This window comes from Bombina bombina, chromosome 5 (genome assembly GCF_027579735.1).
Source record: "Bombina bombina isolate aBomBom1 chromosome 5, aBomBom1.pri, whole genome shotgun sequence".
NCBI lineage: Eukaryota > Metazoa > Chordata > Amphibia > Anura > Bombinatoridae > Bombina > Bombina bombina.
The window spans coordinates 676,523,225-676,539,308 of NC_069503.1; the positions used below are offsets into that span (position 1 = coordinate 676,523,225).

Here is a 16,084-nt window from a genome sequence, read left to right on the forward strand (position 1 = left end):
GTGAGATAAACCACTAATCACTAATTGATGCAAGTCAATTTCTTTTTTTCCCTAAATCTGTGTTTCGTACAAGAATGTTTGTTATACTAAAAAGGCCAATAATGCTTTTTAAAATTTTTGAATATACACCAGAAGGTATATAGTCACATTCATTTAATCAACTGCTATATATACTGTATTTGCTACCTATAACAATATTGTACATATATACACCTGCCATTTAATTTAGACAGGCTGATATGGTAATGTGCTGTGTGTGTCAAAGCTTTTAATACAGTTGCTATTAAAGTAGGAGATTGTTTCTTGCAAATATAGTAAATATTCTTACCAAGATTTAGAAATTAGACCATCTAAAACAAAATCTTTTGCTTTATTTATACTTTTGCTTTGACTCATTTGAGGAACTTTTTCTAATGGTTCTTCTGCCTTCTCTTCCTTCCACCATTATTTTTATCGTATGACAAATATATTCTTTTACCTCTTTTTGACCTGCGACAATCCCCATGACCACCTCCTCTCCATTGCAGACAACACTCATTACTATTGAAACATGGCTGTCTTCATAACCAGCTGGACAAATATGTAAATCTTCATAATAATTTGCAAGAGGCATTCAAGTGCTCCATAAATCTTAGAAACAGATGTACACACGTGTGTGCCTGCAGGCCTCATTTTGCTCTCTCTGTATCTATACACATACTTTACCACACTGTCTGCAAGATGCATACAATTAGGTTTGTGCCATGTTCTCTTACCAATGACCTCCTTCATTTGACTGTCACTACAAGTTAGAACACAATGAAATAAAAGAAAAATGTAAATTGAGTAAAGCCTTAGTTCTTTTTAAGAATCACGTGGCGGTTCGTTAACTAAACACTACAACTCTCCTTTTTTATTCAGTGAGGTAAAGTTTTGAAAAAAATGTTATTAGTGTGTGTCCTATCTCTGCATCAATGGAAAATTAGCACAGCTGTGCAAGATTCAGTCTGGTGAACCAACAAAAATGGCAAAATATAATAAAAGGGAAGTGTTGGATGTCTTTCGGTCAACGAGTACTTCCTTCTCTAAATCTTTCACTGTTTGCATAATTATTATTAACAAATCAACGAATATGTGTGTTGCAGACTGAATGCTTACTACAGCATTAAAGTGCTCGGTTGTTCTAAATTTCATAATCAAATCTTATTGTAGTTCCCTCATTAATTATAACTATATTGTTGAAGGCTGATGGAACAATGATGAGATATTAATATCACATTAAAGAAAAAACTTAAGTACCAGGGTACCATGGTTTTTCGTTGACAAGCGCTATTCTACATATAAAGCTAAACATACATACGTTCCTAGTCCCTAAAATGTTTGACTAGAGCTTAATTTTAATATGAAGTTTTTTTTACCTTTATCATAAAAGGGATTATGGTCAGAGTAATTATAGAGTTGTCTTGCCTAAGGGTCAATTTCATTGAAATTAGCTGAGCCCTGTAAAAAGACATGAAAGAGCAGTATTTTTACATGTTGATTTTTTTCTTTGCCTGGCAAAAAAAAGAGAAATAAAAGCTGCTTAAATTTTGTTTATTAGCATATTCACTTGATCCTTTCTATTTTCTATAAAAACATTAAACACAGCAGAACAGGGTTGAGGATTCTATTCCAACCTGTTTGTGGCTCCCAAAAAGGAGGGAACTTTTCGACCCATTGTAAACCTGAAGTGCCTCAGCAATTTTCTCAGACTTTTGTCCTTCAAAATGGAGACAATTCGCTCTATTCAGGAGGGTCAGTACATGACCACTATCGAAACTGAAGGACGCTTACCTCCATGTTCCTATTCACAAAGATCATTTCTTTCATGTAATTAGCAAGAGTCCATGAGCTAGTGACGTATGGGATATACATTCCTACCAGGAGGGGCAAAGTTTCCCAAACCTTAAAATGCCTATAAATACACCCCTCACCACACCCACAATTCAGTTTTACAAACTTTGCCTCCTATGGAGGTGGTGAAGTAAGTTTGTGCTAGATTCTACGTTGATATGCGCTCCGCAGCAGGTTGGAGCCCGGTTTTCCTCTCAGCGTGCAGTGAATGTCAGAGGGATGTGAGGAGAGTATTGCCTATTTTGAATGCAGTGATCTCCTTCTACGGGGTCTATTTCATAGGTTCTCTGTTATCGGTCGTAGAGATTCATCTCTTACCTCCCTTTTCAGATCGACGATATACTCTGATATATACCATTACCTCTGCTGATTTTCGTTTCAGTACTGGTTTGGCTTTCTACAAACATGTAGATGAGTGTCCTGGGGTAAGTAAATCTTATTTTCTGTGACACTCTAAGCTATGGTTGGGCACTTTTTTAATAAAGTTCTAAATATATGTATTCAAACATTTATTTGCCTTGACTCAGGATGTTCAACATTCCTTATTTTCAGACAGTCAGTTTCATATTTGGGATAATGCACTTGAATCAATTATTTTTCTTACCTTAAAAATTTGACTTTTTTCCCTGTGGGCTGTTAGGCTCGCGGGGGCTGAAAATGCTTCATTTTATTGCGTCATTCTTGGCGCGGACTTTTTTGGCGCAAAAAATCTTTTCTGTTTCCGGCGTCATACGTGTCGTCAGAAGTTGCGTCATTTTTGACGTTCTTTTGTGCCAAAAATGTCGGCGTTCCGGACGTGGCGTCATTTTTGGCGCCAAAAGCATTTAGGTGCCAAATAATGTGGGCGTCTTATTTGGCGCTAAAAAAATATGGGCGTCGCTTTTGTCTCCACATTATTTAAGTCTCATTTTTCTTTGCTTCTGGTTGCTAGAAGCTTGTTCCTTGGCATTTTTTCCCATTCCTGAAACTGTCATTTAAGGAATTTGATCAATTTTGCTTTATATGTTGTTTTTTCTCTTACATATTGCAAGATGTCTCACGTTGCATCTGAGTCAGAAGATACTTCAGGAAAATCGCTGTCTGGTACTGGAACTACCAAAGCTAAGTGTATCTGCTGTAAACTTTTGGTAGCTGTTCCTCCAGCTGTTGTTTGTATTAATTGTCATGACAAACTTGTTAATGCAGATAATATTTCCTTTAGTAATGTACCATTACCTGTTGCAGTTCCATCAACATCTAATGTTCAGAATGTTCCTGATAACATAAGAGATTTTGTTTCTGAATCCATCAAGAAGGCTATGTCTGTTATTCCTCCTTCTAGTAAACATAAAAAATCTTTTAAAACTTCTCTTTATACAGATGAATTTTTAAATGAACATCATCATTCTGATTCTAATGACTCTTCTGGTTCAGAGGATTCTGTCTCAGAGGTTGATGCTGATATATCTTCATATTTATTTAAAATGGAATTTATTCGTTCTTTACTTAAAGAAGTACTAATTGCTTTAGAAATTGAGGATTCTGGTCCTCTTGATACTAAATCTAAACGTTTAGATAAGGTCTTTAAATCTCCTGTGATTATTCCAGAAGTTTTTCCTGTTCCTGGTGCTATTTCTGAAGTAATTTCCAGAGAATGGAATAATTTGGGTAATTCATTTACTCCTTCTAAACGTTTTAAGCAATTATATCCTGTGCCGTCTGACAGATTAGAATTTTGGGACAAAATCCCTAAAGTTGATGGGGCTATTTCTACCCTTGCTAAACGTACTACTATTCCTACGTCAGATGGTACTTCGTTTAAGGATCCTTTAGATAGGAAAATTGAATCCTTTCTAAGAAAAGCTTATCTGTGTTCAGGTAATCTTCTTAGACCTGCTATATCATTGGCTGATGTTGCTGCAGCTTCAACTTTTTGGTTGGAAGCTTTAGCGCAACAAGTAACAGATCATGATTCTCATAATATTATTATTCTTCTTCAACATGCTAATAATTTTATCTGTGATGCCATTTTTGATATTATCAGAGTTGATGTCAGGTTTATGTCTCTAGCTATTTTAGCTAGAAGAGCTTTATGGCTTAAAACTTGGAATGCTGATATGTCTTCTAAATCGACTCTACTTTCCATTTCTTTCCAGGGTAACAAATTATTTGGTTCTCAGTTGGATTCTATTATCTCAACTGTTACTGGTGGGAAAGGAACTTTTTTACCACAGGATAAAAAATCTAAGGGTAAAAACAGGGCTAATAATCGTTTTTCGTTCCTTTCGTTTCAACAAAGAACAAAAGCCTGATCCTTCATCCTCAGGAGCAGTTTCAGTTTGGAAACCATCTCCAGTCTGGAATAGATCCAAGCCTTCTAGAAAAGCAAAGCCAGCTTCTAAGTCCACATGAAGGTGCGGCCCTCATTCCAGCTCAGCTGGTAGGGGGCAGGTTACGTTTTTTCAAAGAAATTTGGATCAATTCTGTTCACAATCTTTGGATTCAGAACATTGTTTCAGAAGGGTACAGAATTGGTTTCAAGATGAGACCTCCTGCAAAGAGATTTTTTCTTTCCCGTGTCCCAGTAAATCCAGTGAAAGCTCAAGCATTTCTGAAATGTGTTTCAGATCTAGAGTTGGCTGGAGTAATTATGCCAGTTCCAGTTCTGGAACAGGGGCTGGGGTTTTATTCAAATCTCTTCATTGTACCAAAGAAGGAGAATTCCTTCAGACCAGTTCTGGATCTAAAAATATTGAATCGTTATGTAAGGATACCAACGTTCAAAATGGTAACTGTAAGGACTATCTTGCCTTTTGTTCAGCAAGGGCATTATATGTCCACAATAGATTTAAAGGATGCATATCTGCATATTCCGATTCATCCAGATCATTATCAGTTCCTGAGATTCTCTTTTCTGGACAAGCATTACCAGTTTGTGGCTCTGCCGTTTGGCCTAGCTACAGCTCCAAGAATTTTTACAAAGGTTCTCGGTGCCCTTCTGTCTGTAATCAGAGAACAGGGTATTGTGGTATTTCCTTATTTGGACGATATCTTGGTACTTGCTCAGTCTTTACATTTAGCAGAATCTCATACGAATCGACTTGTGTTGTTTCTTCAAGATCATGGTTGGAGGATCAATTCACTAAAAAGTTCATTGATTCCTCAGACAAGTGTAACCTTTCTGGGTTTCCAGATAGATTCAGTGTCCATGACTCTGTCTTTGACAGACAAGAGACGTCTAAAATTGATTTCAGCTTGTCGAAACCTTCAGTCACAATCATTCCCTTCGGTAGCCTTATGCATGGAAATTCTAGGTCTTATGACTGCTGCATCGGACGCGATCCCCTTTGCTCGTTTTCACATGCGACCTCTTCAGCTCTGTATGCTGAATCAATGGTGCAGGGATTACACAAAGATATCTCAATTAATATCTTTAAAACCGATTGTACGACACTCTCTAACGTGGTGGACAGATCACCATCGTTTAATTCAGGGGGCTTCTTTTGTTCTTCCGACCTGGACTGTAATTTCAACAGATGCAAGTCTTACAGGTTGGGGAGCTGTGTGGGGATCTCTGACGGCACAAGGAGTTTGGGAATCTCAGGAGGTGAGATTACCGATCAATATTTTGGAACTCCGTGCAATTTTCAGAGCTCTTCAGTCTTGGCCTCTTCTGAAGAGAGAATCGTTCATTTGTTTTCAGACAGACAATGTCACAACTGTGGCATACATCAATCATCAAGGAGGGACTCACAGTCCTCTGGCTATGAAAGAAGTATCTCGAATTCTGGTTTGGGCGGAATCCAGCTCCTGTCTAATCTCTGCGGTTCATATCCCAGGTATAGACAATTGGGAAGCGGATTATCTCAGTCCCCAAACGTTGCATCCGGGCGAATGGTCTCTTCACCCAGAGGTATTTCTTCAGATTGTTCAAATGTGGGAGCTTCCAGAAATAGATCTGATGACGTCTCATCTAAACAAGAAACTTCCCAGGTATCTGTCCAGATCCCGGGATCCTCAGGCGGAAGCAGTGGATGCATTATCACTTCCTTGGAAGTATCATCCTGCCTATATCTTTCCTCCTCTAGTTCTTCTTCCAAGAGTAATCTCCAAGATTCTGAAGGAATGCTCGTTTGTTCTGCTGGTAGCTCCGGCATGGCCTCACAGGTTTTGGTATGCGGATCTTGTCCGGATGGCCTCTTGCCATCCGTGGACTCTTCCGCTAAGACCAGACCTTCTGTCGCAAGGTCCTTTTTTCCATCAGGATCTCAAATCCTTAAATTTAAAGGTATGGAGATTGAACGCTTGATTCTTGGTCAAAGAGGTTTCTCTGACTCTGTGATTAATACTATGTTACAGGCTCGTAAATCTGTATCCAGAGAGATATATTATAGAGTCTGGAAGACTTATATTTCTTGGTGTCTTTCTCATCATTTTTCTTGGCATTCTTTTAGAATTCCGAGAATTTTACAGTTTCTTCAGGATGGTTTAGATAAAGGTTTATCCGCAAGTTCTTTGAAAGGACAAATCTCTGCTCTTTCTGTTCTTTTTCACAGAAAGATTGCTAATCTTCCTGATATTCATTGTTTTGTACAAGCTTTGGTTCGTATAAAACCTGTCATTAAGTCAATTTCTCCTCCTTGGAGTTTGAATTTGGTTCTGGGGGCTCTTCAAGCTCCTCCTTTTGAACCCATGCATTCATTGGACATTAAATTACTTTCTTGGAAAGTTTTGTTCCTTTTGGCAATCTCTTCTGCCAGAAGAGTCTCTGAATTATCTGCTCTTTCTTGTGAGTCTCCTTTTCTGATTTTTCATCAGGATAAGGCGGTGTTGCGAACTTCTTTTGAATTTTTACCTAAGGTTGTGAATTCCAACAACATTAGTAGAGAAATTGTGGTTCCTTCATTATGTCCTAATCCTAAGAATTCTAAGGAGAAATTGTTGCATTCTTTGGATGTTGTTAGAGCTTTGAAATATTATGTTGAAGCTACTAAGTCTTTCCGAAAGACTTCTAGTCTATTTGTTATCTTTTCCGGTTCTAGAAAAGGCCAGAAAGCTTCTGCCATTTCTTTGGCATCTTGGTTGAAATCTTTAATTCATCATGCCTATGTCGAGTCGGGTAAAACTCTGCCTCAAAGGATTACAGCTCATTCTACTAGGTCAGTTTCTACTTCCTGGGCATTTAGGAATGAAGCTTCGGTTGATCAGATTTGCAAAGCAGCAACTTGGTCCCTTTGCATACTTTTACTAAATTCTACCATTTTGATGTATTTTCTTCTTCTGAAGCAGTTTTTGGTAGAAAAGTACTTCAGGCAGCGGTTTCAGTTTGAATCTTCTGTTTATGTTTTTCATTAAACTTTATTTTGGGTGTGGATTATTTTCAGCAGGAATTGGCTGTCTTTATTTTATCCCTCCCTCTCTAGTGACTCTTGCGTGGAAAGATCCACATCTTGGGTAGTCATTATCCCATACGTCACTAGCTCATGGACTCTTGCTAATTACATGAAAGAAAACATAATTTATGTAAGAACTTACCTGATAAATTCATTTCTTTCATATTAGCAAGAGTCCATGAGGCCCGCCCTTTTTTGTGGTGGTTATGATTTTTTTGTATAAAGCACAATTATTCCAATTCCTTATTTTATATGCTTTCGCACTTTTTTCTTATCACCCCACTTCTTGGCTATTCGTTAAACTGAATTGTGGGTGTGGTGAGGGGTGTATTTATAGGCATTTTAAGGTTTGGGAAACTTTGCCCCTCCTGGTAGGAATGTATATCCCATACGTCACTAGCTCATGGACTCTTGCTAATATGAAAGAAATGAATTTATCAGGTAAGTTCTTACATAAATTATGTTTTTCAGTTCCTACGGGTTGCCTTCCTGGACAAACACTTCCAATTTGTAGCCCTGCCTTTCCGCCTAGCCACTGCCCCACAAATCTTTACAAAGGTTTTAGGGGCTCTCTTGGCAGCAGCCAGATCTCAAGGAATTGCAGTGGCTCCTTACATGGACGATATCTTGGTTCAGGCGCCGTCTTTTTATTTAGAAAAATCCCATACAAATTCTCTGTTGTTGATTCTCCGATCTCATGGTTGGAAGGTGAATCTGGAAGGAGTTCCTTGGTGCCAAATACCAGGGTATGTTTTTTGGGTACGATAATAGACTCGATCTCCATGAAGATTTTCTTAACGGAAATCAGAAAATCCAATCTTCTTTCTGCATGTCTCTCTCTTCAGTCATCTGTCCGCCCCTATGGAAGTGATTGGTCTAATAGTGGCTTCCATGGACATTATTCCTTTTGTGCGATTTCATCTGAGACCTCTACAGTTATGCATGCTCAGACAATGGAACGGAGATCATTCAGACTTCTCACAGAGGATAGTCCTAAACAATCTGACGAGAGACTCTGTCCTGGTGGCTCTCTCAGGACCATCTGTCCAAAGGCATGTGCTTTTTGAGACCATCCTGGGAGATTGTGACTACAGATGCCAGTCTTTCAAGCTGGGGAGCAATTTGGAGTTCCATAACAGCTCAGGGAATTTGGTCTCAGACGGAGTCTGCCCTTCCAATACATATCCTGGAGTTGAGAGCAATCTTCAGTGCTCTAAAAGCTTGGCATCAATTGAGTTTGGTCCAATTGATCAGATTTCAATCGGACAACATCACTTGGGTGGCTTATATCAACCGGGGAGGAACAAGGAGTTCCTTAGCGATGGAGGTGTCTTGCATCCTCTAATGGGCAGAGTCTCACAACTGTTACATTTCTGTCATTCACATCCCAGGGGTGGAAAACTGGGAGGCGGATTATCTGAGCAGGCAGACTTTTCATCCAGGGGAGTGGGCTCTTCATCCGGAGGTATTCTCAATGATAACTCTCAGGTGGGGAGTTCCGGAATTGGATCTGATTGTGTCTCGTCTAAACACCAAGCTTCCAAGATACGGATCCAGATTCAGGGATCCGCAAGCAGTTCTGGTGGACGCTCTAGCGGTTCCATGGGATTTCGGGTCTGATTTACCTGTTTCCTCTGTTTGCCCATCTTCCTCTGGTGATAGCTCGTATCAAACAGGAACAGGCTTCGGTGATTGTAATTGTTCCAGCTTGGCCTCGCAGAATTTCATTTGCCGACCTGGTGAAGATGTCGTCCTCTCCCCCGTGGAAATTGTCACTGAGGAAGGAGCTTGTACTCCAGGGTCCTTTTCTTCATCCAAATCTTGATTCTCTGAAGCTGACTGCATGGAGATTGAATGCCTAGTCTTGTCTAGACAAGTTTTTTCCAAAAGGGTTATTGACACTTTTATCCAGGCTCGTAAACTGGTAACTTGCAAGATATATCATAAGGTTTGGCGCACATACTTTTAGTGGGGTGAATCTCAGGGTTTTCCTTGGAGTAAAGTTCTGTCCTTTCTCCAGGAGGGTCTGGAGAAGGGTTTGTCAGTTAGTTCTCTGAAGGGTCAGATCTCTGTCCTTTCTGTTCTGTTACATAAACATTTGGCTGACTTACCGGATGTTCAGTCATTTGTTCTGGCCTTGGTCAGAATCAGGCCTGTGTTTAAACCTGTTGCTCCTCCGTGGAGCCTTAATCTTGTTTTTAGGGTTCTGCAACAGGCTTCGTTTGAGCCTATGCACTCTTGTTATTCTCTTGAAAACTTTTGTTATTACTAGCTATTTCTTCTGCTCATAGAGTTTCAGAGCTTTCGGCTTTGCAGTGTGACCCCCCTTATCTTATTTTCCATGCGGATAAGGCGTCTTTCGTACCAAATTGGAATTTCTTCCTAAGGTGGTTTCGGACCGTAATATCAATCAGGAAATTGTCGTTCCTTCTTTCTGTCCTAATCCTTTTCATAAGGAACTTCTGTTACACAACTTGGATGTAGTTTGTGCTTTAAAATTCTATCTGCAGGCTACTAAGGATTCTTGGCAATCTTCTGCCCTTTTTGTTGTTTTTTCTGGCAAACGTAAGGGCCAGAAGGCCACTTCTACTACTCTTTCCTTTTGGTTAAGGAGTGCCATTCAGTTGGCCTATGAGACAGCTAGACAACAGCCTCCTGAGAGGATTACGGCTTATTTAACTAGGGCTGTCTCTTCTTCCTGGGTTTTTAAAAATTAGGCTTCTGTGGAGCAAATCTGCAAGGCGGCCACTTGGTATTTGTTAATATACATTTTACAAATTCAATGTTTTTGCCTCTGCTGAGACTTTCTTTGGGAGGAAAGTTCTTCAAGGAGTGGTGCCTTCTGTTTAGGTCCACCAATCTTGTTCTCCCTCCTTTTCCATTCTGTGTCCTCTAGCTTGGGTATTGGTTCCCACTAGTAATTGGAATGGATTCATGGACCCGCCCTTATCTAAATTTTTTGGCTTGTTATTGTATTTTATTTTGTCAATTTCTAAATTTCAGGCACCTCTATACCCTTTGTGTCCTCTTCTCTTTCCATATTCCTTCGGCTGATTGACTGGTGGATTGTGGGGAAGTAGGAAGGATACTTAAAGCTTTGCTAGGGTGTTCTTTGGCTCTTCCTGGTGGCCAGGAGTTAAATTCCCACTAGTAATTGGAATGGATTTGTGGACTCTCCATGCCAGGAAAGAAAATAATGTATCAGGTAAGCATAAATTTTGTTTTTAAACAACTTTCTAATCTACTTCTATTATCAAATTTGCTTCACTCGCCTTGTCTCCTTTTGTTGAAGGAACACCAATGCACAACTGGGAGCTAGCTGAACACATCGGGGAAGCTATTGACAAGAAGACTATATGTGCAGCTACCAATATAGCTCCCAGTAGTGCATTGCTGCTCCCGAACCAACTTAGGGTATGCTTTTCAACAAAGGACAGCAAGAGAATGTAACAAATTAGATAATAGAAGTAATTTGGAACTTTGTTTAAAATTGCATGGTCTAGATCATGAAAGTTTAATTTTGACTTTACCATCCCTATAAATCTTGATTTTTCATGTCTGTGATTGAAAAAAGTGCAGTGTCCTATTAAGGTTTTTTTCTTTCTGTGTCAAAGACTGTTTACTTCACTTTTAAAATATTGTCTGTTTTTTTAATTTAGGCAGCTTTTCTGTTATTTATTTGTAGTCTATGCCAAATGCCATTAAGTGTGACTAGGTTACACCATGTGGACCATTTATAATTACTGTTCTACAACTACGTGAATGGCAAGTCCATAATATCTAGAATTATGGTTTGGACATCTTTAAATATCAAGCACTGTACGAACTGATGGATAAATCTGAACATCTTCATACAGCCAGGCACAATTATTAGTGAAGGAAAATAGCTGTTTTCACCAGGTTGTTAGATTGATAATTTTGTGTAATATGTTGAATTTTTTTTTTATTTCTTTGATAGTGCATGCCCAGCATCAACATTTTATTCACTTGCCCAGCATCAACATTTTATTCACACATGGGAATGAGCCCATTTTTGGTTCATCACACTGGATAGCGCTTGCTTATTGGTGGCTACATTTACACCCAGGTGCTGAACCAAAGATGGGCTGGCTCTTAAACTTACATTACTGCTTTTCAAGTAAAGATACCAGGAGAATGAAGAAAAATGAATTATAGGAGTAAATTAGAAATTTGCTTAAAATTGCATGCTCTATCTGAATCATGAAAGAAAAAAAAATTGGATTTAGTGTCCCTTTAAGTTCTCAGCATGTTGGCTTCCTTATGTCACTATAGGCAGTGGCTAAACTGAGAATTTTGTGCTATGAGAATTTCTATGGGTTTTTTTTTAACACAATCTGTTTCCTTTTTTGTGTCCTTTGATTTAACATATTTGTTTTTCTAAAGGAGCATTTAAATATTAGTATAAAACAAAGTCCATACAGCGTCCTGGATTTATAAAAAGAAGTAATTTATTTGCAGAAATATTTAAAAGGAAAGCAATTGGTCATGACAAAAAGTCATAAAATAACAGCCTGACAGGTGTTGGTCCAACACAAACCTAACCCTACTCATGGACCTAGTAACCCTTGATCATTATCACGTTAAAAAGAAGCTCAAATTAATCCCATTGGTTAATTACAACAGAGGTAAAATAAATGTGTAATCTTAACCTTTTAGGTTACTTATTGCATTACTTTAGTCTTGCATTTATGTGCGAAGTGTTTAGTCTATATGCTGTTAAGTCTGGAATTTGGTAATAATATCTGATTTTATTCAAGTCAGCTGGGAAAGACATATCAAACAACCTTCCAGTAATCCCTTAACTACTTCCCCTTTAGTTATTTCGGAGGAAATCATGGTGAATCACTTTTTGCCAGGACTCAGGTGTTTACGTCTGGATATGGAGCATCTGTCTCCTGAACATGAGGTGAGCATTTTTATTGATCTCCATAATCTCTATTTGTTAAAGCACGTGGTCTATTGGTTAACGCAGAGTTCCAGCTTTTCCAAGTATAGCTTGGAAAAATTGACCTAAAATAAATAAACCTGCAAATTCAACTGTATAGAAGTATTTCATATTCTTACATCTAAGTATCCTGTACCCAAGATCAAAACTTATTTTCAGTTTCTTCAGTTGCTCTTGAGTACATTTACAAGAATCTGCTATAATTGTGCTGTTTTATTGTTGTTTAGATTATCAAATACAAAACAAATGTGATGGTGGACAAAAAAGGATAAAAGTCCCAGGTAATCACGGTGGTAATGTTTAGCAGGTGAACCTCAGGGAAAAAAAGAGAAACACATACAGTGAAGTTCTGTGGTTATGTGAAATTTGCAGCAGAACCTAGAAAAGGTGCTCACATTGTCTAGAGCTTAAAAATCAAGCTCTAGATATATAGGCACAGGAAGCTCCTAATAGGAGGCAAGGCAAAGAAGGATGTTCTAGCTCCAAAGGATGAATCAGAAGTGGTTAAAAAGTATAACAAATTTATTAAAACAAGTCAGAAGGCATATAATGAGTCTGTCCCAATCAGACTACTACAAACAAAAGACTGTGTGTATTAAAATGTCCAATGAATGCTCTGTTAGTCCGGTAAGGATCAAGGCTCCACCCCTTCTGTGATGTCACTACTCCAACAATCGTTTCAAACAATCACAGCTTGGCTTTTTCAAGGATCCTTATGTGTTTCTCTTTTTTTCCCTGAGGTTCACCTGCTAAACATTACCACCATGATTACCTGGGACTTTCATCATTTTTTTGTGCACCATCACATTTGTTTTTGTATTTTATTATTTCTTATATTGTGATTTAAGCAAGATTATATATTGTTTTTTTGTTTAGATTATCAGTTGAAATTTATTGGGGGCACATTTCTTTATTTATATATATATTAACATGCATCCCCCCTTTCATTATGTATCTGTGCCCAGAATACTACTTCTAAACTTTATATAGAATTAGTGTCAGAAAAAATCATATAGCTGTACAGAAGACCTGAAGAAATATAAATATAGTGTGTATGGAAGGGTATAGACTGCACTCGTTTTAGACACTGGACCCATAGCTTCTATACCTTCACCAGGAACCGAACTGACTATTTTCATAGTTTTGTCCACTTTTTTTGTTTGGGTTTTTTTTTAAAAAAAAAGTAATTTTTCATTTTTGGCGAGCCATTAAGTGTGTCTATAATTACCTGTAGGTCACTTTGGGTTAACATATCTTCTATTATATTAGTACAGTTCTCCCCAGGACCTATTAAGGGCTAGATTACGAGTGAAGCACAAATAAGTGCTCACACTCACGCATTAACTTCGCTAAACGTAAGCTTTTTTTCATGTGACGGTTGCGCTCGTATTATGATTTAAAAGTAAAAACTATGAGCACTAACTCGAGGCACGCAAAAAATTTGAAACTTAGAATATTGACACAGAGGTAACATATTCCGCAATATACTTCAATGGAGTGTGAAAATTTGGGAGGGCGAAAATAACACCCATATACACACAATCCCGATCGTGTTCAAACAAGTGCACTTACCCAACATGACAAATGGCAGAATATGCTCTATTCTTAAATAAATATATATATATACACTTTTATGTGTGAAATGGTAGAAACTGCAGGGAGATATTATGTATTAGCTGAGCTCCAGGATATATGTTTTTTTTATTTATTTATATAGAGATAGATAGGTATATACAAGAATATCTATTTAATAATACATAGAACATGTTCCCCTATGTTAAGAACATCAGAAAATTAAATATTTACAGTAAATGCAGTTAAACACTTTATTACATATGAATAATGCATAAGTATGATCTTTCATACTGTCCTAATAGAAACTCGCCGCCCTATACACTCATGTAGGTATAAGCGGTAAAACAGAAATAACAAGATCCCAAGTGAGCATGAAGTATAACAATAGTGTACTTACTATGATAAGCTCAGGATAATATGGAACCAAATCTCAAAACTAAGCAACGGATACTACCCTCCCCCCACATAAGTGTATAGGATGGCGATTTTCTAATAGGATAGGCTAGTTTCCATGACTAGGTAATACATTTGGCAGCCTTGTATTTCTGCAATAGCAATTTTTTCTGCTTTCCACGTATTGTCCCCTATTACATAGCAATATGTAGGTATATGTATACACTGTTTTATTTTATCTACAACTGTATATATGATTAGCACTATACAACATTGACAATGTTTTTATGCATTACTGTCACTATTTCACAAGTGTATTATTGTTATGGTGTCACTATGGTAACCCTTTGGCCTTTTTTTTTGTCAGTGGGTGGGGCTTCCTACACTTTAAAATGTTTGCTGCAAGATTCATTATTGTTGGTCTGATGAAGGGGTGAACACCCCGAAATGTCACTATGGAATAAACTGTTAAGTTTTGTCACTTGATAAGACCAGTGAGTGCTTTGCTCTACTTTTATTATTTATATCCTCATGGCACCCTGGCATTTGGGCGTGCACTTATCTTATTGCCTATATATATACTGTATATATATATATATATATATATATATATATATATATATATATAGTTCTTTACAATTTCACAAAGTGCTGGATGGAAGATCATTCTATAGAAAACACTAAGCAGCATAGTGTATTATGTGTACAGTAAGTGTGGTAAGTACATTATATTAAGTAAATAATCAAAATTCCAAATATAAATAGACCCAAAGAGCTAGTAGTATCTTGGATTTGTAACCCCTTGTCTGCCAAAAGAAAAGTTCAGTTTTTTCACTCTTTTACAGTAAAGGAGTTAAAGTAAAAATCAATACAAAATGCAAGTTAGTCCATTAAGACTAAAAAGGGACATCACATTTTTTATTTTCATAAATGGAAACAGTCCACAGCTGCATTCATTACTTTTGGGAATTCAGAACCTGGCCACCAGAAGGAGGCAAAGATACCCCAGCCAAAGGCTTAAATACTCCTCCCACTCCCCTCATCCCCCAGTCATTCTTTGCCTTTCGTCCCAGGATGTTGGCAGTGTCAGAATTTTTCGATTAGTCTCTTATGGAGGGTAGTACTCTTCGGCATGGGACTGGAGTTTTAAGTAGTCCTGTCAGCCTCTCAGTGAGAGCTTGGATGAAAGTTAAAGTCCAGAGATGTAGGGAGAGTCTTTCTGCGAAACCATCCCGACTAATTTTTAACAGCTCCATAACCAATCGGCGTTGACGAGTTTTGCTGCCTGCTTTCTTCTCTCAAGTCCATGGCAGAGGCAAGGCTACTATCTGTCACACTTGAAGGGCCGTGTTCCTGTTCCACGGCGTAGATTCCAGTAAGATCATTTCATTTTACTTTCCTTATGATTGTATTGTATTACTAGTGTTTTCCCGAGAGGCTACCACCTTGCGGGACTAACTGTATTAGGGTCTCAGTGAGGCTCCTTTTGTATCTTGGAATCAAGGGTTACAGGGACATAATACTCATAAGCTAAATCACTTGTAACTGATGCAGTATAACTGTAAAAAGCTGACCGGAAAATATCACCTGAGCATCTCTTTGTAAAAAAAGAAGATATTTTCTCCTCAGCTCAGCAGAGTAAGTTCTGTATAAAAAGTTATACTCGGCTGCTGCAGGTAAAAAAAAAGAAAAAGAAAGGAACAGCAGCCAATCGGCATCAACAGTGCTGAGGTCATGAACTCTTTTACTGTGATCTCATGAGATTTCACTTAACTCTCATGAGATTTCATAGTAAACTTCCTTAAACTGAATAGGGAAATAAGCTCACTCCCTTAGCTGTCCCGGGACAGACATACTGATTTGCTGCTTAGAAGTCCTTTACAATGGGATGTGGCTACTGAGGATT

The 16,084-nt window shown here is 38.1% G+C and overlaps 1 protein-coding gene across 8 annotated transcripts in view; it reads left to right on the forward strand.

Annotated features, from left to right (window-relative positions):
• The window catches only part of RELCH (RAB11 binding and LisH domain, coiled-coil and HEAT repeat containing), a 388,739-nt gene that overhangs the window by 328,061 nt on the left and 44,594 nt on the right, over positions 1-16,084 (forward strand). For all 8 annotated transcript variants that reach the window (XM_053714624.1, XM_053714625.1, XM_053714627.1 and 5 more), the window contains one exon: positions 12,083-12,171. In XM_053714624.1, coding sequence (XP_053570599.1) covers positions 12,083-12,171 — 89 coding nt within the window. The remainder of the gene's footprint in view (positions 1-12,082; positions 12,172-16,084) is intronic.